At 42.4% G+C, this 23,227-nt stretch overlaps 2 protein-coding genes across 2 annotated transcripts; both read right to left on the bottom strand.

Moving 5' to 3' along the window:
- Positions 1–27: 27 nt before the first annotated feature.
- On the bottom strand, positions 28–12,274 carry cables2a (Cdk5 and Abl enzyme substrate 2a). The gene is made up of 9 exons (XM_080897967.1): positions 11,429–12,274; positions 10,621–10,713; positions 8,401–8,478; positions 8,149–8,248; positions 7,141–7,324; positions 6,898–6,995; positions 3,847–3,953; positions 3,500–3,704; positions 28–1,998 (listed from the first exon to the last, which is right to left on the bottom strand). Exons 1-9 carry the CDS (start codon positions 11,962–11,964, stop codon positions 1,858–1,860), a joined length of 1,542 nt encoding a protein of 513 aa, XP_080754093.1. The 5' UTR covers positions 11,965–12,274; the 3' UTR covers positions 28–1,857.
- A 3,705-nt stretch (positions 12,275–15,979) lies between these two features.
- Positions 15,980–23,227, bottom strand: xkr7a (XK related 7a). The gene is made up of 3 exons (XM_080900172.1): positions 22,616–23,227; positions 20,314–20,513; positions 15,980–20,045 (listed from the first exon to the last, which is right to left on the bottom strand). Exons 1-3 carry the CDS (start codon positions 23,140–23,142, stop codon positions 19,084–19,086), a joined length of 1,689 nt encoding a protein of 562 aa, XP_080756298.1. The 5' UTR covers positions 23,143–23,227; the 3' UTR covers positions 15,980–19,083.

Here is a 23,227-nt window from a genome sequence, read left to right as displayed (position 1 = left end):
GAAGACAAGTCAAACTTAATTTTTCAGTGTCTTAAAATATATTTTAAAAACATTCATTTTACGGAACAGTGTAAACACACAATGATCATCCAACAATTCGACAACAACCGTACATTTTCTGCACATCGGTTATTTTGAACACTTTTTTAAATTTAATCACATCAGGCAAACACAGTAAACTGAATCACCATTAAGTAAGAAGACAGATTATCTTTCCCAGACAAGACCAACATTTAAAGATCAACCACAGAAAGACAAAGAAATGTCACTTCGATCATTAACAATTTCACTGCCGCTGTGATTTCAGGCACTTTTTGTCTGTACTTGACGTGTTTCTACCGTCCGGTTCATCTATTCATGGAGTCACAATGAAAACACCACAATCTTCCAGTGATGATCGCTACGGCGTCTTTGGGTTTGACTTTACAAAAGATTAACGGCTCAGTCGCACTAGAGTAAAATAGGTTGACAACCTCCGATGTTCAGCTTTTGGAGAGAGGTTCGGCGCGCTACACCCTCAACATCTGGGCCACCGCTTTCAACTGCAGGTCACCTTTTCTAAAGAAGCAAGTCTCTAAATTTAGACTCGCTCGAGGTTTACCAGTGAGACAGGAATTATTTGCAAACACACAGACTGATTGCAACATGTTGGCAGAGTCATTTTGCACCAGTGAGTGGAACAGGACACGCAACTACATCCTTTAAATCTACGCGATCCTGGTTGGATTCTAAATAAAAACAGTTCATGTGAATTTTTGTGTAGATCCAACAGATAGTTAATTCCCACATTATCACAAACTGATTGCATATAATTAACATCATTCATTTGCTAACAGACTGCTTGCAACTCAGTTTCTTTGAAGACTGAAACTGAGTGACTGCAAGCCTGAAAAATGTCTTTGACGCAACGTTCTCAAGGTCATTTTACATAGTTTGTTCCAACCCTTTTTCCATAGTGTGACTGCACCAAAAAAGAAAAGAAAAAGTAAGAATTCCTGAGAATTAAAAGATAACTAACCAGTGCATTTTACAAAACATATCCCTGGGTAATGACACGAAACAAAAACAACAAGAGGAAAAAAAATGTTTACTATAAATAAGAAACTTCCATCATCCTGTTTCTCTGCATGTGACACCACAGCACAGTGGAAATACTGGATACAAGCACGACCAACACCAAAGTCAGAACACAGAGCTGCCACAGGAGTCTGATGTTTTCTTACTATTCGCGGTAAATACGAGAGTTTGGCTGGATAATTGTGAGACATAGTACAAATATCGAATGGACGTAAACAAATTAAAGGCCACTTCTCCCCGAAAAGATGTTTCCCACTTACGATCTACAGTGTCATGTTTCAGGCTCATTGCTAAAAATGCTTCAGCGTCACAGTGGGTTTACAAGGCATTTAAAAAAGAAAAAAGAAATCAGCAATATGTCTTTTACAATAAATACTATACAGGCTGTATAGTAACAAGAAAGGTGCACATGAGGTTTTTTTTTTTCCTTTTTTTACACACACACACACACACACACACACACACACACACACACAGCGTACCTTTACAAAGACGTTAAAACAGGGTGGCATCCTAAAAACCCACAAGAAACCAAAATAAAAGCACCATTAATGTGCTCAGTGAACATCTCTAACATAGAGCTCATGACTGGATCAACATGAGAACGTCACACCTACAAAAAGACATTCAGGGAGAGAAACACATGCCATCAAGTCTGAGTGTAACCTAGTTAATGTACAGCAACAATAAATAGTACCACAAGTATTTATTTCAAACACCACAGCTTATAAACTGGTCGACACGCCACACATGTGCACGTCCTACTCCGCCACGTCTGGTCTAACCTTGCTGTACCAGCCTTCGGTAGTGCGGCATGACCTTGCTCTCGGGGAGATATAGTCCCATCTCCAAGGCAACCAGTACCGGGAACTCCAGAGGAATCAGTTCGCGTCTGTTTATGCGGAAACGCTCCTCCAGCTTCTGCTCGTCCACGGAGAGAAAAAGCAGAGGAAGAAACAGGTGGTGATGATGATGATTTGTCCTGTTGCTTTGTCCATGCCAACAGTTGACTTAAATGATCTGTGATATCTTTTTCTTTTTTTTTTTTGTTATTAAATAGACCTGCACCATGAAGCAGGACTCCATATTATTAAGCTAACTTCAGGTTTTCTTTAGTGTTATGAAGGTGGTTCATTGTCATGGTAACTTATTTTTAAGCATATTTTGTTCAACATAAGAGTTCAGCATGTAAGAAACCACCAATTACTGACCAATCAGATCTCTAACAAACAGTTTGCGGACCTCAGTGCACAGCTTTAGATCTCTTTCTGTTGAGCATCAATCAAAAAACAGATTTATTCCTCGCCTTTCCTCCTGTTGGATGCATATTTTATAAGCATCGACACAGTGATGTGTTCCTAAAACAGTGACACTGAGACAGTTTCAGCACTGTTCTCTCAGATCAAATAGAAAGACAGGATTCAAACTAGCCTCCTTGAAAAATTCATATAAAAGGTCAGTAAGTGCAAGATTTAGTTGCCCTATTTCACAGTATTAAGGTTCACAGAAAGATAAAAGTGTTTTAAAATGACCCTCTGCTAACAGGAAAAATTAGGAGCCTATGTTTGAACTGAGGTCTGATCTTCCATGAAAGGCGACACCATTTTCCAAAGAACTTTTTGGCTGGTAGGCGTAGATTTTGTACGTACTGATCTTGGGAATAACAGTAAGACATGAGCCAAACATGTAACACTGAGAACAGGGTTAAACCTAAAGTTACTTCAACAATTCTGCCTCCACAGTCGAGACTTAGTTTGTCGACTTTACACCGAATAAGGTTTTAAAATGTGTTGGGTTTTTTGAGAGCAGTGCACGTTTCTTCATTTTTTTTAAGTTTAATGGCACTACATGCCTGTTATTACACCAAACCAGTGAAAAGGTTCTTGGGTCCAGCTGACTGGACCCGCAGGCCCGTTCACCACCTGTAAAGTAAATGTAGTGAACTGAACCTTCACTAATGATTAGTTTCTTCTTACAGTTAAAAATGACAATAGAAGTCATAACAGTTTTCAGCTGCTATCCACAGCTAGCTTACGTTAATAAAAAGTTAAACTGAAAGCTGGCAGTATGCAGACCACGATTATCACAGTTGACTTAAAACTCGCTATTATAAAACATTTTCGTTAACTCAAATGAAAATTAAGAGTTTAGAAAAACTAAGTGAAAGAAAATCTACAGGTTTTAGTCTTTTTTGAGACTGCAGATGTTCTGCAGAGCTGAGTTTATATTATTGTAAAAACTGTTCTGTTTCTCCCAACTGTTGGTCCTGAAGAATGCACTGCATTATATGATTGTGGGTCAGTTAAAGTCTGGTTTTAGCACTACACTGCACACTAGTTACTGCTCTCGTATGAGCAGAGAAAGGTAGGTAGTTACATTTAAACACATCCTGTTTTGTTTTCTGAGTGGAAACTTTACTCACATCAATCAGCTGTTTAACTTCTGGCTTTCTCAGATCGCTGCTGATCTTTGCAGCCAGCAGCACGCACGCCGCCGCCACCAGCTTCCTGTTCTGCTTGTTGAGGCGTCCCTGCAGCACCAGCTTCTCAAAGTAAACAAAAGCCATTGCTATGGTCACCGGCTGGAGGCCGCACTCCTCGCTCACGGCCCTCATCTCTCTCTTCAGGCTAGAGGAGGTGAGAAGTCACAGTCATCAGTTTTCTAAGAAGGGCGTATTGTGTGTACACTCTGAACCAGATTACAGACCGAGGCCGAATCTTTAAAAGGCTCAAACTCTGAAAAGCAGAGAGGAATGTGAGAAATCTGCACCTTCTTATCTTGCTCAGTGTCAGTTTAATGTGGGGAAACTTCTCCTTGAAAGTCTCATTCATGTCCTTCTTCAGGTCAGATGGTTTCACGTATTCAATGACCGTCGTCTGCAGAGATGGAAAAACAAAACCACCGTGTCAATATGGAACTGCCAGGAATAACAGCCGCAGTAAAGCGTTTCAGCTTTGCTTGTGTTGATAAGGACTGCTTCACCAGCACACTCATGCTGGAGGTCAGAGACGAGTGACGCAGTCAGCTGAGGAACAATAAAATCATGTGAGCTGGAGATAAAGGGTTTATTTACTCTTCAACATGACTGCAGAACTGCTTTACAACAGTTTACAAGGCAAATGAAACTGGCCTGTCCTGATTTCTGAAACAAAGGAGGACAGATGGGGCGAGACAAAGAACCAGGGAAACTCAGAGAAACTCGGTCACAGAGGACACGGAGAAAAGTTCACACCTGCTGTAGAAAACATGGTTACTGTAAGCCTGAGGACACATAACAGAGCAGAGAGTGAGAGGACGGGAGCTTTTCCATCACAGTCGTCTACACTTTGAGCTTCTGTACGACTCATCAAGCTCATTTTAAGACTATCAAAGAAGCCCTGTTGTGCTTTTTTTGACTGTCATACATTTACCGTCATATTAAACTTCCAGCAGCCAAGCTTTAGAGACTAAAATGAAAGTGTGGGGATATTTATGACCTGTGTATCATCATGTCTCCAGTCACATGAAAAAAAACTTTAACATGAATCTGTGCAGTCCTGTCAGTATAACATCTGCCCTTATATATAAAATTAAACGTGGGTCATTCAATTAAAAAAAAACAAAAAAAAACAAACAGAATAAGATAAAATCAGCTGACCCTCTCAGGATCCCTCATCTGACTCCAAGTGGGGGTCATTTCATACATTCATTAATACTTTTTCCTGGAAACTACTGAAAATTACAATAAATAAATAATTCAAGGTGCATGATATTTTAGCCAATGTGATTATAAGTCTGGTGTTAGTTTTGCTAATAGCAACTTAATATCTGTGATGCTGAGAACAGAAACAAGCATTGGTACCCTGGATGTTTGATCTGGTTTCTAATAATTTACTGAAGAACACTTTAAAAAGTGCATTTTGGGTAGACTTTCAGGGTCATCTCACGGTCATATCATAGGATTGATAATTGGCCAATAATAGGTTATGTCACATGAAATGTCTTCTTTTTAAGTGTCAGGTTGATCTCCTAGTCGTGATTCCCTCTGTGTTGGTATAATTAAACAACGTGATTGTTTTTTTCTGCTTTGAAAATTTTCATGTAGATATCTACTGTATTTATGAAGTCATGGGGCTCAAATATACTTAAAAAAGGTAAATAAAAATAATAAAATGCCAAATCTCAACCACTCTGTGTCTAATCTGAGGGCCTGTAACTCTGTAACTATATTATGAAGGTAGCATTTTGCATGCTTCAGTGAATATATTAACTCTATTAAAATAAAAAAATTTTCCAGACATGACTTTTTTTAAAATATGTAACACTGTGTACAATCACGGCCCACAGCGTCATGGAAAACCAGAGGAACAGCCGTGCCTTGAATCATTTCTCATTGTATATATATTTTTCATTACTTTCCAGCAAAGATTAATAACAAATTCATCAACTGAGCCCCACCTGGATCCAAGTTTATTTATGTAGCTATTTGCAGAAGTCATCTCTTGGTAGAAACTAACAGGCGGGTTAGCTTCTATAGCTAGCAGCATGTACAGTGTTTGCTCTGGGTGTGGTGGTGCTGAATGAAACTGCACAAAAACATATTGAGCAGCCTCCTGCAAACACAATCCACTGCTGCAACAATCCCATTTCAAGTTTTTGGATGTGAAATGACTTGTGGCAGACTGGAATCTGATACAAAAACATGAGGGAAACTATTTTGGATTTTTTTTTTATATCCTCTGATGCTTTTTTTAAGTAAGAAATGCTTTGGGAGACTTCTGCAGACATCTGGGAGTTTTGGATTGAGTCGTAAGAACAAACGTGCACACAAACATTTACTTTTCTGTGTTGTCATTCTGTGTTTGCTCCACTGTTACTTTCCATGTCTGCAGTCTTTTGTATTGCATTTGTGGAAAGGTTTATTAGTAACCTGGTTATCCATTCACATGGCAGAGAAAGCGCCTCCTTCGAGGACAAACCTCACTGTAAAAATCAGGTTTCTCTCATCCCCAGCAATACAGATACAGAGTTAAACATTTAACAGCCTCAGCTCCAGTCAGCATTTGCTCTCGTTTGTAACTGCTATGAGGTTATCAGCTGAACATTTTTAGATTTTGGACCTTTTAGTTTCTGTCACATGCTGCAGATGATTTCATGGAACAAGGTGGTGTATGCTCAGAAGGTTTTTTATATGATGTCCAAGGGAGAGAATATCTCTAGTTTGCTAAAACAGGCACTCAGCCTTGGAACTCCTCTGGGAACTTACTTTTAAGCATTATCTAAAGTTCCTATAATTTCAGTGGGGATAGGGACATAAAAATGCAATTATAACTATCACAGGTCTAAGCTGATTAAAAAAAAGAAACACTTAAAAAGTTTTTATGAGCGTTTTTTTCCTCCTGGGACTCCTACAGCCAAATTTGCAGAGAATTCTCCAAAGATTTCCAATATTAACACCTCTGGCCCACCCACCAGAGGAAGGACAGCCAATAAGAATGAAGATGGCTTAAAGGGAAGCAGGAGGGGTGGTAAATGCCTTATTTCAGAGTGGATGAACTGGTGAGTTGCACTGAGGTCTGGTATAAAACACAAAATGTGAATGAGACATGGATGCTATTTCCTCAGTTAAAATTAGTTGAGTTTTGATGGCAAAAACAACACCACAGACGAACCGATGATGAACGAACACCACCTCTATTATAAACCTGTGTTTATAAGTTAGCTTGTAAGATGAACCCCCCCCCGAGTTTCTTTTTGTTTTGCTTGGTTTCATCTGCTGCGATCTGATAAATAACTCCCCGACTAGCTGATAATGAAAGTAAGAGCTGCAGCCTCACTCACCACGTATGATGCAAATATGAGAACCCGCTTGTGTCTCCCGCAGGGCCACTGAGGGTCACTGAGCAGGTTGGGGTCATATTCCACCACCTCCTCCACATCTGAAATCAAAACACACACACACACACACACACACACACACACACACACACACACACACACACACACACACACACACACGAGTGAATAATTACGGCTCCGGTCAGTTAGGATCAAGATGCAGGCACACATCTGTAAGCTTCATACATGGGTCCTGTGCCGCGCTGTTGTTCAGACGAGCAGGGGTGAAGCCCTTCTGCCCGTTGCCTCGGAAACGTGACTGAGGGGTCTGGGCTGTGCAGTTATCTGGTGGACCACCGCTGCTGCTGCCACCGCTCTTTTGTCTCACCAAGGCATTGGTTGGATAAAGAAACTGAGCGTAGGACACCGTCTGAGGAATAACGAGACAGTCAAGTATCTACCTTTTCATCAGTATATTTAGTTACAATAAAAACAAACAAACACAAAGAAACCAAACAACAATCTGCTCGTCCAATTCCCCCCCAAAAAGGGCAATCCAGTTTTGACAAACTCTGAATATACTGCACAGATGAGCAAAGTACAGCTCGAAGGATAGAAGCCGCCTGCAAATCATCACAGTTTGGTCCCCGACGTCCACTCCCAGTCCCAAAAATACATAAATAAATGAAATAAATTAAAAATCAATACAAGGCAGCACTATGTTCATGAATCTCGAGGCAACTGACTGTAATGACTCTGACCTGATATTTATTCAGGTTTAACAGCTAGAGCGCTCATTTACTCAAGCATAAAACAGATTTTTATGTTTATCAAATATCCAGAATTAGCAGTAAACATGCACTGTGCTTATATGCATGGTCACCCAATTTAAGCTCATTTTGAGTCAGGCAAAATTCTTCACATTAAAACACAAAGTTGCAGCCCTTTTTTCCATATGGAGGAAAAAAAATTCTTTATGTGCAGGAAACACTTTCACCCAGAAAAAATAACCTGATATGTCTACCAGTTTCATGGAGTTTACATAATTTAGTTAATAAAGTGCTCTGGAAAATAAAAATGTGTCCACCTCTGATCTAGTGATCTACTCAATGTCTGGTATGTTTTTAATATAGTGCACAATCTTCAGTGGCAAGTTACAGTGTGCTAGTCTCAGATGAGTATGAGTCACAGCACAAGCAGAGCTTCAATCGTGTGTATACTGTAGGTATCGCAGTACATCAGGCTGGCACTCACCTTTCCACAGGCACCCATCTCCACACCTTCCAGAGAAGGAAGCAGATCAGCAGCCACCACCGAGGAGAGTCTTTGCCTCTGAGCCTCCAGCTTAGGGTCACTGTTCATGAAAAGACACATTTATGTGACCGTTCCACCCACTCCTGCACACTCGCTGCCCTTTTGAGAATGATATGGATCAAACAGGAGGAGGATGGAAACATAAAAGTGAAGGATGGGTGCTCTCTGCTTGGGATGGTGCTTTCTTTGTACCTGATATTTGAACTCTCTCCATAGGGCAGCACTGAGAAAGCAGCGTAAAGCGACCGCTTGGCACAAATCAGCATGATCCTGCAGGACACAACAAGTACAGGCAGACAAAACAGATGGTGTGTCAGTCTACAAGCAACAGCTACAGTCACCACTACTCTGCAGCTACACGAACACTCATCAGCTGCAGCGACGGCAAAATCAGTCACACAGCCGCTTCTGCGCTTGTCAGTACTAAAGCTACACAGCTCTCGACAACAACCTAAAGCAGGAGGCGGGAACCATTACATTCAAGTCACAGAGGTATTCATAAAATCTGGATCACAATCCGTTTTTTCAGGGCATAAAAACCACAGGTATGCCAATACTGAGAGCGTTTTCTTTGCTTTAATAACAGCAACTCTGCAAATATTCAATTAATATTTTAAAGAGGACGTGTTCTGCTCATTTCCAGCTCCATATTTTGTCCTTAGGCTCTACTAGAGCGCTTTGTGTGATTCACAGTTGAAAATAATCCCTATTTATCTTACTGAAACAAGCTGATTTAGCTCCCTGTGAGACAGCATTCTTCTGAATGGTTGCCCCTAGTAAATGAGAGTGTTTGAAAGGCAAGATCCATGTGAGTAGAGAGATATCTGCTCTCAGTGACATCTCATAGAGCCAGCATTGGGAAAAAAATGACTGAAACATGTATTGGTAGTCTGAAGCCTAAGCCTTTGGCTAATAGACCCACACTTCTATACTTTGCGAGTCCATAACTCTGAATATTGGTGATTTTCGTTCTATTTTACAGCTGGTTATGAGGGAGTCAGGTGGGAGCCACTGATTGATTTTCAGTGGAATGATTTTCAGCTGCCACCTTTCCCGCATGATGATTTGACCTTTGAGAAGTTCACCCTAAAAACAGTTTCTAAAGTTTTCTCCAGTGAAATATGAGAAAACAGATAAAACATCCAACGCACGGTTTGTTTCTGTTATTCTACATTACACAAATCTTTATATTTATACATATACATATAACTAGAGCGGTTCTGCTCTTGACATTATAATATCCCAAGATATCGATGCTCAAACTTTAACAGACCTTAAATGTATTTTTCAGCCATCTCTGGTACAATATGAGGGTTGCAGAAACATTAAGGCGACCTAAAAAGTGCCATATTGACCAACTTCTATGTATTTTGGGGTTTGTAATTCAGATTAGCTGATTCTGTGTTTCTTCTTATATATAGTGCATAAACCTCTGTGCAACTCGAATGTATTGGTAACACACAAGAGGCTGAAACTACAGCTGGATTCATTCAAACCAGGAACAGGCAACCAGCAAACACAGTAAACACTCACGAGGACTCCTCTGTGCTGACAGAAATGCAGACAAACAGACTGATCTACTGAGCAGCACCACAACCAGTACGTACTAAAAACAGCTCCCCACAAAAAAAAACATCAATAACATACAGTCAGCAGCCACTGCCAACACTCAGCTGTAAACACGCAGCCCGGCTGACCCTCGGAGAGATACCAAATCTCTTGGGGGGGGGGGGAACAGTATTACAACACTGACTTCTATTAGTGCTAATTACCTTATGGTATAAACTCTAAATGAGAGCTTCCCTTCAGCTCAGGAAGTAACACGCAATGTGTGTCTGCCTCAAACTGAAACAGAAAGCCAAACCTGTGGGACAGTTTGGGATTGTCATTGGTTTGCACGCACCAGCAGAAAACACTGAACACACATATGTATGCATGTGGGGATGGATATGAAGTAGACAGTGGATGTTGGATGGCAAATGGGGAGTAAGATAATCGATTAAAAAAAATAATTATTTGACATGTTTGTGCCAAAGTTTACAGACAGAATATTTCTTTTTTCGCTGTTGTGGTCAACCAGCTGCCAGCAGTGTGGCATTTCATTTCCCTGGCCCCCTCTGGGTTACCTTACTGTTGCCGTAATGGGGTGTTAAATTTCCACACTGCACCTCTTTTGGCTTTTGCTAAGCTTCCAGGGGTGATTAAATTCACTTTAGCAATCACAACTCTGCAGCTGTATCCCTGTTATTCCTCTGCAGCTTGTGCACCAGATAAGCAGCTTATTACAGAGGAGTACAACGCTGCTATATTTAAGGCCTATTTAAAAATTAAACAGATTTTTCTGCATTTTTTTACATTCCTCTGCTAAAATCTGGGTGGAAATATGTGTACAAACACTGCTCTGAGACTCACCTGGATCCTCGGGTATCGTACTGCCTCATACTCTTGATGAAGTGGACTTTCTTTGGCACTTTGGGTCCCGGTGAGCCAGAGACATTCCTCAGCCTGATTAAAACACCACTTTAATTAATAATGCTTTCACAACATAACCCAAACAAAGAGTGTGCACGTGTTAGGACTTTCACTGTAATCACAAATCTCTTTGCCTTATAGGTTTGGAGGTAAAGGCGAATTATTTGGAGTATTTTCACCACAGAGTGTTAAAAAATGTGCTTTACTTCATGCACTGAGCTATTTCACGTTATTTGTTCTATTGAAATTAAAAAATTACCTTTAGACTTTTATTCATTCTGTTCCTCTTCGTATTACATATAGCTTTTAATACAGACTTCTGTTGCGATTATGATTATATTATATTCACACTTTTATTATTATATTTTGTATACATATACATAAAAAAAATGGGTTCCTTTATTTTACTTCAGCTTCTGTTTTGTCATGTCATATGTTTTGTTGATCGTTTTTGTCTGGCGTAGCAAATGAATTCCCCAACTTCTGACATGAATATAGAACATGTTACATTATCGTTTTAATTCAGGACACAAATGAACACTTTTGACCAGATTACAGAGACATAACCCTGATTTAAGTGCTCGTGTTTAACATTTAGACCTACTGATAGCTAATAATACCGAAAATGCTGGAACCCATTAAAATCAAAGTGACTTCCCCCGAAGATACCAGCTGGTGCCGTCTCTTACGGAAGTCAGCAGCCCCGTTTAAAGGCCCATGTTGACACATAAATCACTAATGTGCTCACCTCTGCCGTGAATCCAGAGAATTACCGGCACCGACGGGACTGAGCGCGGCGGGCGTTGACTTGACACGGGAGCAGTGCGGGTGTCCGGTCGGGACGGGAGAAAGAGGAGTGTCTGGGGTTAGCGTCTCGGCCGCACTGGTATTATCCAAAAATACCTCGTTAGCTCCAACAGCACCTGGCCCGGACATTACCAAAGAAGGTCCACCCGGACCGACCACCCCTGGGAAACTGGAGGATGAGCCACTACCGCTTGCGGCGACGTCTGTCACCTGGGCGACAGGTCCTTGACTATCCGACGGCTGGGGCACAACAGCGGCACCGCAGTCTCTGTCCCTGGGTTGGGGCTCCTCAGCGGCTTTCTGGTCGACATTTCCATCGCTAGGTTGACACTGGGGTCGTCCGTCGAGTGAGATATTACTGAGAAACAGCAGAGCAGCCTGTCTTCGCCGGGAGTCCTTCGCTTTTCTGCGCTGGTCTTGGTGAGTCTTTGCCGATTTACTGCCAGTGGACTGTAGACCGCAGAGAGCGGTCGCCATTCTAGTTTGAAATGTGGCAGTTGAACGAAAAGGCAAAGCGAAACCGGTAAGAGCATATTTGCCCCACCTCTCTGTTTGCTGATTGGCTTTGAGGGTGATTATGCAAATTAAATCGTGTAAATACTGATAGGGGATTGGATATAGTCACCAAAATATTCTAGTTTCTTGTACCTGGTTGGCTGTAATGTTACAGTGGGAAGGGGGCTAGTAACAAAGGAAATATTCAATGGCTTTTATATATGACAACTAATCAATTATATCAATCAGAATATGCATAAATATTTTTCAGTCCGAGGGCATCAAGGTCTAACAACTAATGAATTGATCTAACAATCTTCTTTAAAAAAAAAAAAAAAATGTGTTCAATGTAATCAAAGGTGGGTGAGTGTTTTTTCACATCAAAACATGGTAACAAATTTTATTAATAATATTAAACGAAGGGCCTGAATAGAATTGCCAGATCCACCTAAAGGCTCCAGTTGCATTTAAATAATTTCAATTTGGCTAGTTGTCTGATATGCAACACTGCATAGGTCTCTGATGAAATACACTGCAGTTTAAATGAGTTAAAGAATTTTGCCGTCAGTTACCTCTGTGTGTTTAGCATAGTGCTGCATCTTACTGATTTGGGAGTTTTATTTGATTTTTATGTATGTTGGCTGGATTGAGAGATTCTATAGGCCATTTATGGACATGCGATTCCTAAAACATTCAGTCAAGCTGGTGTAATCTACAAATGTTGATAATGTACTTATTGACATTTATTTAGCAATTTTCCACTCTTATTGAGCATTCAAGCTCTATAAATGTTTTGGTGTTTTATCATAAAAGAAAGTCTGAAAATCAACAAGGAAGCAAACATTTTTTTCTAGATGTGTTATATTCAAGCAGCAGTCTCTGGAGCTGAAAGAAGCCAATGCAACAGTGTCAAAAAAACTGCACTTCCTCTAGGGTTCAACTTGAGGCTGACTCCAAAAGTGAATCAGTCTCCAAAGACTGCCATCTTAAAATGTCCAACTTTATAGCATTAGCTATAGCAAAGCACGTTGACAGCCTTGCACAAAAACACTTTTGTTCTCTTTGGATCATTTTCCTATTGATAACAACTGCACACTTATTTATAAGTCATCCACTTGAATGCTAGTATGGCCTAAAGTCCTGCTTTGATTAATAGGTGAACGAATGCCTCCCTTTGGGGGTTTTTTCAGGCACACCCAACTGGAAAGGATCCCAGGGTAAAGCCAGAACTCACTGGGGACATTACATATCTCATCTGGCCTGGGAATGACTCAAGACGTGTGGGTGAATGAATGATGACCCAAGTAACTGTAGCTGGGAGCTGTCTGCTAGGACTCACTTTTTAACTGGATATCTCCTTTGTGTTTGAATTATCAAACATTATGACTTCCTGTGTGGGCCGGACCATCTAAGAAGTTTGTGTTTCACTTCTGTTGAATAAAATCCAAGTATTTCATTATTCTTTTACTTAATTATTGTGTCTGCATTAGAGCGTGACCCAATACAGGAATTTTAAAGACTGATACTGATACCAGTGCCGATATTTTCTGATTTAACATATCATATATCTGTCGATATTTTTCCATCTAGATTCACAAAAATAAACAGATTTTTCTAACACATGTTACGTGTAATTATTTATGAGTCCTTGCTAACCTAACCATTTTTTCATGCTTATCTAATTCAGGGTTGCAGGGGTGTCTATCCTAGCTGGATGACCCCTGGACAAGTTGACTGTCTGTTGCAGAGTTAATACAGAAAGACAATTCACCTAACCCCACTAACTGCAAGTTTTTTGGAGAAGGCTGGAGTACCCAGAGACAATGGGTGACATGGGGAAAACATGCAAAAGTCACAAAGAAAAGCCCCAGCCCGATAAGCCCCTTTTCCATTAGTACCTACTTGGATGGACTCGGCACAGATCGGTCATGTATCGCCACGGATTGCCACGACTCAACTCGGATCGACTGGTTTTTCATTACAATCCAGTACCACCTAGTGTGTGTGGTTGTCGTCATAGTAATGCTGCAGAGCATCCTGTGCCATAATTATTACGCGACATGAATGCTAGAACAAAGGTGGACGTTGATGCAAGAATATGCCTGCTGCTCGAGCTGTGGTTTTCGTTAGACTTGGGGGACCATGGCTTTGTTTTTTGTAGCCATTTCCCTTGTTCCCTCAAAAATGGCGGTTTTGATTTTTTTTGAGATCCTCTCAAGACTCATCGCTACTGACCAGCAAATCGGTGGCATGGAGTCTGATGATGTCACATTTTAGTACCTGCTCAGTATGCTTGGAACCCCAGCCAAGCAGGTACTAAACAGGCACCTGGTACCAGGTACTATGACTTAATTGAAAACTCCGAAAACTGTGGTGAACTGTGTCGAGTTGACCCAGGTACTAATAAAAAGGGGGCTATAGTGGAGACAAACCCCGTTGCTGTGGGGAAATTGTTCATTTTAACACTTTATTTAAAACTGGTAACCATGTAATAATTTTGTTTTATTGTCACAAGTCGTGGATTACTCAGTTACACTCTGCCCAGATCAGCTGTTTCTTGTGTTTGTGGTGTTCTAAACATATGGCACCAAGTTGCACAGTGGCCTCTGGTGGACAAACTATTGAACATTAAAGCTTGTAACATGGTTGAAGGGTGTTTCTGCCATTTCTTCTTTACTTTTTAAATTTTAATTTATGATAGATCAGATATCAGTTGATCTTGTCATCGCTTTAGCGCTCCTCCTCCTCATTTTGTTCACACCCCAGATAGCTTTCCTCAGGATGTCGTTGACAGCTGTAAAAAAAATTCCTCGTCTTTGTATGGTTGCCTGTGATTTTACAGTTGTGACTCATTAGGAGAAATAAATGTTGAAGTGATATTTTCACACCATTGTTTGGCTTTTGAGAAAATTACAGCAGCACCTATTTAGCATTTGTGAACAAGTCAGTGGGAGCGTGAGACTGTAATTGTGAGATCAAAGACAGCTCGGCTGCTTGTTATCTCATTGTACTGCAGCAAGCACAGTTAATGGGACGGTTAGCACAATATTTGCATTTTGGTTCCACACTTATAGTCTCGTAGTGAGTGTTTCTCCGAGACAGAAACTGAAGTGTGAAAGCTTTTCCATCTCCTGAGTGGGAGCAATCAATAGGTCCTTTCCTTCCTTCACCATTTAAGGGAATTACACTGCAAGCAGCGTGCCAAAGAGGGGGCAGATTGTGTTGTGCTGATGTTTGGAGATGTGGGTAGTACTGACAACTTTAGTACTGATAATCCACTGATCCCCTGCAGAGATGGGATTAAGACTCAATCTAATCAGAACAATCTGTCGATCTGCCTCTGAAGTATCTATCTACAGCTGTGCTCAGAAGTTTGCATACACTTATCATGGGCATGAATTTTGTGGTAATTTGGGGCTTTTGCTGATTTCTTTAAAGTGATTTTTCTTCAGAGTGGAATGGTTGTACAGCTTACATCTATAAGGACTTAAAAAAAACAAGAATTGGGTGCACAGGTTTTCTCTAATCCAAACAGGCTTAAAAGTAAACATACAGGTTCAATTTATGCACTCACCTCCACTAACATTTGATCAAATATCTCTTAGAAAGTTGCAAATCGATCAATACTTTTTGTAACCTGCTTCTGCCATAAGTCTGGCTGAATAATTGACCTTTTTTCTTAGTAGAGTTCATTCAAACTACCGTGACATTGATGCCCGTGACAAGTGTATGTAAACTTCTCACCACCAACTGTAAGACTGAAGTATTAAATCAATGTAAAAAAAAAAAAAAAAAAAAAAAAGTCTTGAGTCTTGATAATATCAACCTCTATCAACATGCTGCAGGTTGAAACATGCACATGGATAGAATTTTATCTGTCATCATGTTTTGGTTGACTAAAATCAATGTTTGTTTGCCTACATCTAGCCTGTTGTTCCGACTCATTACAGTCATTCACCCTCTATCTATGCAAAAAGATAGTAACAGATAGTCAGGTAAACACACTGCTCTTTATTTTAGCAACAACAACATCATGAAATCATCTCCACCTTCTTGTTCCATCTTTTTTTTCTTGCTCTGAACAGCAACAGTCTGGCATGACCAGCTTAAGGCTTTTAGATTCTAGCTTTTGTGTTTGAGGTACAGCCCCACCCAACTCCTGCCACAACAAACTCATTTTATGGTACATTGTGTGGTTGTTATTGATGGATTGAGTTAGCACCATAATCAAAGCCTCTCTGGCTTTTTTTTTCTTTGACTGCAGCAGGCGTGGTAAAGGTGCTCTGTGGTCTTTTTTTTTTCTCTTTTGTTTCTGCCATCTGGGAAAAACCAGCTTAAAGGACGGTGTTTACAACAAAACTGTCATAGACACAGCTTCAAATTATTTAAATGGACACGGCAGGACTCTCCCACATACACCCATACACATGCTGGTATGTGAGCGCGCACACACACACACACACACACACACACACACACACACACACACACACACACACACACACACACACACACACACACACACACACACACACACACACTAGCACACACAAAAGTCAGAAAATCTCTCCTGTGTGACTATTCTATAGAAAAACAACCCTGATAAAAGAAAGGAAGGTAAAACTTTATTTTATAAGTCCATTAATTAAAAATAATTTCCTCAAAAGATTCATGTAAAATGACTTTAATTCAGTGTAATTTGTCACTAATTATAGTTAAAAATGGACTGTGCTGAACAGTCCATTTTTAACAATTATTTCAATTTGGGTGGTGCTACTTTCAGCAGCTCCCTAATTCACGGGGTCGTGACTCGTGACAGGAGGTAGTGCTGCATGTTTAATTTGGCAGATTTTATATGCTGGATGCCCCGCAACCACAAGGGTCCGAACTGGAAAGCTTTAATTTGTTAGGTGAATTTGTAAACTGCTATTACACTGGGGTAAATTGTAATAAAAAAGGGCTCACTCATATCTGATATCTGGGCCAAGAGTTCCAGTTACATGCACTGATCACTGTTTTACGCAGGTGACTTTAAAATAAAAGCTTCTAAAAAGCTAAATCCTCTTCAGGTGATAGTTGACTGCAAACCCAGTCCTTCTTTCGGTCTCCACATGCACAGTTTACAAGAATGCATCCAAAACCTTCAGGAGGTCAACAAAACGTGTAAAGCTGTTGGCAATTTGTCTACAAATACAAAAACACTGTTTACAATAATTAGCGTAGAATGAATGAATTATATATACTAAAAAAAACTGTAAACTGTAACGGGTGGACTGGAATTCACGTGGATGTAACTTTGAGCTTTACTCAAAAGAATAAAGTCCCTTTTTCAAATATCTGCCCCTTACAGACAAAAGAAGAACGACTCTGGATTTAAGTAATAAGTACAATATTTCCACAATTTACAAGGGTCCTGTGATTTTGCTTAGTTTTCTCCAAGCGCTCTCTTTCTTTCCTCTTTATATAAAAGTGAAGCTGAAGATTCTCAGCTGCCCACGAATGGCACCAAAAAGCTTTGTCATCACTTTCTGATTGTCGTCAGCAGAATTAATTCTTTGGGAGACTCTCGGCCAATAGGCTTTCACAACACAGCGCAAAAGGAGTCTGTTTTGTGAACAGAGGCAACAGTCTGTTTGCCTCTGTTCACATCTCTGCTACTGTAGCAGTGATTTCCTCAAACCAGACTATGTACCATGCACCAAACATGGCCTTTCTCATTTTCAAGGAACACAATAAACAGCCCTAGGAGGAGCGCCAGCATCCAAATTTCCCAGATCCTAATAGGATTGTGCTCTAGAGTGATGTGTCAACACACACCCAATTAACAGGGGGTATGCCCCACACCCTATAAGACCCAAAAGATCTGCGAAGAGGAGTTAGACAAGTGATTTTAATGCTGTGCTTTAATATGTTCACTAAAATTTCTCTGGATGTTATTGATCTGCTTGTGCCAAACTACAAAACTAGTCCTAAAAAGCTTTTGAGGAAATTATTAGGAAATCACAGACTGGCAAAATAAAGGGCTACCAAAAGTACTACATGCCTGTACCATCAGTAATATCAAAGCTATTCTGTTAGGAGTCTGCAGCTATTTTTTAAAACACTGTTCAGACAACAAAATATGAATACAGTACAAATACAGACAGTGCTGTCCCTCTGCAACAACTTCTTCATTTTACAGTATTTTACATGTAAAGTATCATCTGTCCTGTTTTGTTTTTGTTGTGGAAGATGGATGCAGTATGAAAATACAGCTGTTGAGTCCTGTAAAATGCAGTGTTCAGTACATACACATTCTGGAGGAAGGTGCATCTTGTTATAATAGTGATGGCATGTCCCCAAAATAACAGATTGCTTGTAAACACGCACATAGCTTACCTTAAAAACAAAAAACAAATATAGTGTCACAGGAATGATGACAATCCCACTAACAGCATGAAAATGCTCAAAGCCTTGTCACAAATAATCACATTTTCAACTGTTTTTACATTCAACTCAAATGTTGCTTTTGATGTGCCCTTTGGATTAGAAACAGCATTTTCAGAGACTCCTTCAACATGAGTGAATAGCTATGGAAAATTGTGATTCGGGAGACCACTAACCGTGCTGCATCTACATAAGATGGTGTTTAAAAATGCAGTGCGAGTCTACCTACTCACTCGGTGATGTTTGAGTTTTAGCTGCCATAAATAATCATGCATGTTGAAGGCTTGTCTCTGTTGTCGACCACCTGACGAGGATTTGCTGAAGCACCTTCGCCGAGGAGGACTTTCTGCCTCTGACTGATAACAGGTCCTCTTCTCTGCCTGCCTGTGATCCTCTCTACCTTCCATATCTTTCTGTAACACATCCTGACCTGAGAAATGATACAGAAACCAAAATATGCACCGTCACCAGACAATATCGCAGAATCTTGCCCCATGTAGAAAGTAAACACGCAACACTCCATCCCCTGATGTGGCTGTTTGTGGCCAGAACAGAGAGCTGTTAAGTAAGTGTGGAGTTAAACCTGACCACTCAGTGAGAGTCATCCTCCTGCCATTTTTATTTAAGGCAGGATGTCCACACAGGAACAAGCTGAGTCACAGCACCATCGGCGCATTACACGGTGGTTTCGTACTCCATCACTTCTTTGGGAGTGCTCAGGCAGCGGTACTGAATCCTCGGTGTAACGGGGGCAGCACTCTCGAGCACCAGGATGGTTTTACGCAGCCGACGGTCGATGAAGTGAGCGTCCCAGGCGGGGTACTTCTTCCTGGGCAGGTCTATCCGGATGACGGGGCCCTCTGTCCTGGGTGTGAGATGAGGCACTGGGGTCTGAGCTCCCCGAGGTGGCCGCACCTTAAACACATCCCCATCTATCCCCGGCTCTCTGTCTGACCCTTTAGTTCTCTGAAGGGTCCTGGGAGGGCTGCTTACCAGGTCAGGAGGGAGGCTGGAGGCTGGCGAGGCCAGAGCCTCCACGGGCACCTCCTTCTCCACTATGTAACTCCACCCTGAAACTGCACCGTCAGGGTGCAGCAGGCAGTAATACACAAACATGAAGAAGGTGCCCAGAGCGTAGCTGCTGGCCACCACGCACACCATCATGACAGCGTAAAAGTCTAAGGTACTCTGGCGCTCGCCAGTGCTGCGGTACAGGTACCAGAAGGTGGTGAGCGCCACATTCTCAACAAACACAGTGAGACTGTAGATGAGCATCCTGCAGCAGGTGCGCCCCTCTCTGACGCTGAACCAGCAGAAGATATAGACAATACCCACCATCATGTTATAGATGATTTCCTCCCATTTGGACATGCAGAAGTCCGTTTCGCCTTGAATGATCCAAAACGTCATGATGCACCAGTGGGCCACGATGAAGATGCCAAAGTAAAGCTGGAACACGGAGGCAAAGAGGGCAAACGCCAGTGTGCGAGCTCCGATGGTAAATAAGTGCCACAGAATCTGAACTATCACTGCATTGTAGGTCATGGGTAGCTTATCGTCTCGGGAGTCCCTCAGGACTTTCTGGTAGGAGGAGATCATCCAGGCGAGGGATATCAGTGAGGCAGAAGCTGAAAGCCCTGGGGAGAGAGCGGAGAAGAGGGAGGAAGAGAGACAGAGATTTGGCAAGAGGAGTAAGATGGGATAGAAATGGCTGTGAGTTAACTGTCTCACCATGTAGCACAGAAAGAAAATGCACTTCCCTCATCTCAGTGGGAGCCTGATTGAGGCGAGCTCAAGTGACTCATCGCTCACAGCGTGCGTACAGTGTGGGCTGCAGACTCATGACTGACTGATGTGATCATGTGCATGATGGCTGTGGTGATTGGTCGTTTTGGGGGCACTTACCCTGAAGGGGCAGCACCTGATTGGCCCGGATCATGATGGTGAGCTGCAGCACGAGCTGAGGGGCGCTCTTCAGAAAGGACTCCAGAAGACGAAGCATGCTGATATCAGCGCTCTCAAACATCATGCGCCAATAGTAGTGACGCCGCTCTGGGTCTCCGTGCCAGCGGCTCTGCACGCCCAAATACAAGGCGTGGACATACCTGAGTATCAGAGGCAGATATATTTCAGAAACTTTCAGCGGTGCATTAGTTTTTGTGAGATGGAAAAGGCAGATTAGGCTTTAATGCTGTGCTTCAAAAACTTTTGGACATCAAACACAGACTCTCAGAAGTCATAACTCATTATTCCAAACTCTGGGAGCTGTCAGTACTTCTTGCCAGAAAGCTGGTTACTTGCCCCACTGGGATTTAGATTAAACTGAAACTGAACTAAGCAGCTCTGTGGTTATAATTTTAGTACAGACATCAGAGGGGGGAATGTGTGAAGCTTGTCTCCAGTTTCTCTTCAAATAAAATAAGTCCAAGGAGTTCAGAAAAAGTAAAATACGAGGAGCTGCGGAGAGAAAACCTTCAAGGCTGAAGGTTAGAAGGGAGAAAAGAGCTCGCTGCAAATCCTTTGTTGAATTCTTGAGCTTTTGCTGACATGTAGTCCCACCTCCATTCGTTCTGCAGTGACCTTGTATAGGTACCAAACAGGATGCTGCAGAAAAGCACACATATTTCTGCACAAATGTGTTTGCACTATGCAAATATACAGAGTGTAAACGATTATCGCTACAGAGCATCTACATGTTGGAAAATCACCGGTGGTTGTCACGGAGGACTGATGCTATAATCGCCTCAGTAATTGCCTCGGGGAGAAGGGTCAGAGAAGCCCTATGTCAACAAGCCCACTGAACCACAGGGGAGATTGTGTAACCCTTTTTTTGTTCTGGTCCCTGCTACACAAAGCGTGCCTTGGGATGGAACAGACTGGGAAAATAGAGCATATGTGCAATAACGAGGGTCAAAGACTCAGCCACACAAGAGTGTCATCGCACGCCCTGTGTGTGACACGAGCCCGTATCACATCTCAAGCGCACTGACATTCAATTCTGGTAGCCGGCCCAAATTGATCCCGGTTCACCTGACTAATTGTGTATCAGTGACGGCTCATTCCTGAGTTAACAGCTGAGGGTAAAACACACAGCGGTAATCCTCTTAATGTGCAGACACGCTGCTCTGAGAGCAGCAGCAGCAGAACGGCAATGAAGGGGGCACGCACCACAGCTTTAATGGCATTACCGGTAATTCTGTGCCGCCACAATGTTTTAATGTGATCCAGGACACGCTCTCTCACACTAGTCTCCAGGAGGAAATAAGGAATCAATATATGTTATTACCCATAGGGCTGTCTAAAGAGGCAGGAAGAGCGAGAGCGAGAGAGGACAGAGATTATGCAGGCCTACGGATAAATCAAACAACTGATTTGCATCTTTCTTTCTACAACAGCCCGACATGTCTGCAAAACACAACTTGTCTTTGAATGTAATTTTGTCTAACCGTCCACCTACTACAGTTTGGATGAATGGCTCCTCCTGGCTGGCAGCAGTTCAAACCTGTCAAAGCCTATCAGGGCACTCCAAGCTTGAGCACCGACTCACCATCACTGCTTGAGTAGCTGACCTACAGACCTACTGCCATCTATTTGAGAACAATGCCAAAGTGTACACCGGTTTGTTTTTAGCGCCCAGTAATTAAACATGTTTGGGTATGAACATGGCTCGAAGGGAAAAAACTGTTGGGAGGTTTGAGAATATGGATTTTGCAAACATAAGAGCCAGAGCCTCAAGGTAGGAACCAAAAATACACCAAACAGTGATAGAGAGGCAAGTATCACTGTAAATGTGAAGCAACTCTCCTGACATTTATGACTATTATCCTTCTTCTTGAGCAGTCAGGCTCCTTCCTCCTACTGAACAGACAAGAGGATTTTTCTTCCTTCTTGTTTTCCTCCCATTTTACTTCATTTGAAGGGGATTGGTGTGGATGAGTTGGTGATTTTCAGACAGATGATTGACCTAGAAGCCAGCCAGGGGGTTGGGGGAGTGGAAGGGTGGAGTCTAAATCTGCCTTTCCATGCTCATGAAAGACGTCAAACAATACAAAAAGATATTCTGGCATTTTGGGCGCAGTCCTCCCTGAATGATTAGGTTTCATAACTACAGGGAGTGATGCTGTGCTTTGAAAGACCCCCCCACACACACAGCCACAATGTGTAGTCCCCCCTTGGCTCAGATCACGCTTTGAGTGTTCTGACTTACCTCCAGACCTGTGCCAGCTGAAAGATGTGAATGAGAGCCTGGAAGAGCCAGACGAAGACTCTGCAGCACCCCCGGGCTCCTCCCCCGGTGCCCGGCCCTGGCAGCACCCCGGCCGCGGCAGAGCGGCCAGCGCCCCGCTCGCCGCTGTCCTTGGTGCTGATGTCGCGCTCCGACGCTGCCACCACGGCGGCCGCGGCAGTGCCGCTTTCCACGGTTTCCGAGAAATCGTAGGCGAACCATCGGAAGCTCAACACTTGCACGACCACGGACGGGACTATCACAAAGACCAGAGTCAGTACAAACTGCGGGTAGTACTTCCTTAGGTAGTAGTCCGCGGCCAGCCACAGGTCTGAGGCCCCGTCCGCGAAGAACACCAGAAGGGCGCACAGCGTCCAGCAGCAGTCCGAGAGGGTATAGCGCTGCTCGTCGGGACGGCGCTGGGGAGGCCGCGGGTCCGACCTGGAGGGGCACTCGGGTGGGATTGCGTTTCGGAGAGAGACGGGTGCACCGTCAGATTTCGCGGCCATATTTGTTGTAGGGAAGCGAGTAAGGGATGGGAAAATGATGGAAGGGGGGGAGGGGGGTCGCCCAGCCTGTCGGTCTGTAGACTAT

Source organism: Rhamphochromis sp. 'chilingali', assembly GCF_963969265.1.
Source record: "Rhamphochromis sp. 'chilingali' genome assembly, chromosome: 12".
NCBI classification, from domain to species: Eukaryota; Metazoa; Chordata; class Actinopteri; order Cichliformes; family Cichlidae; genus Rhamphochromis; species Rhamphochromis sp. 'chilingali'.
The sequence above is the reverse complement of the archived record's forward strand: the minus strand, read 5'-3'. Positions and strand labels throughout refer to the sequence as shown.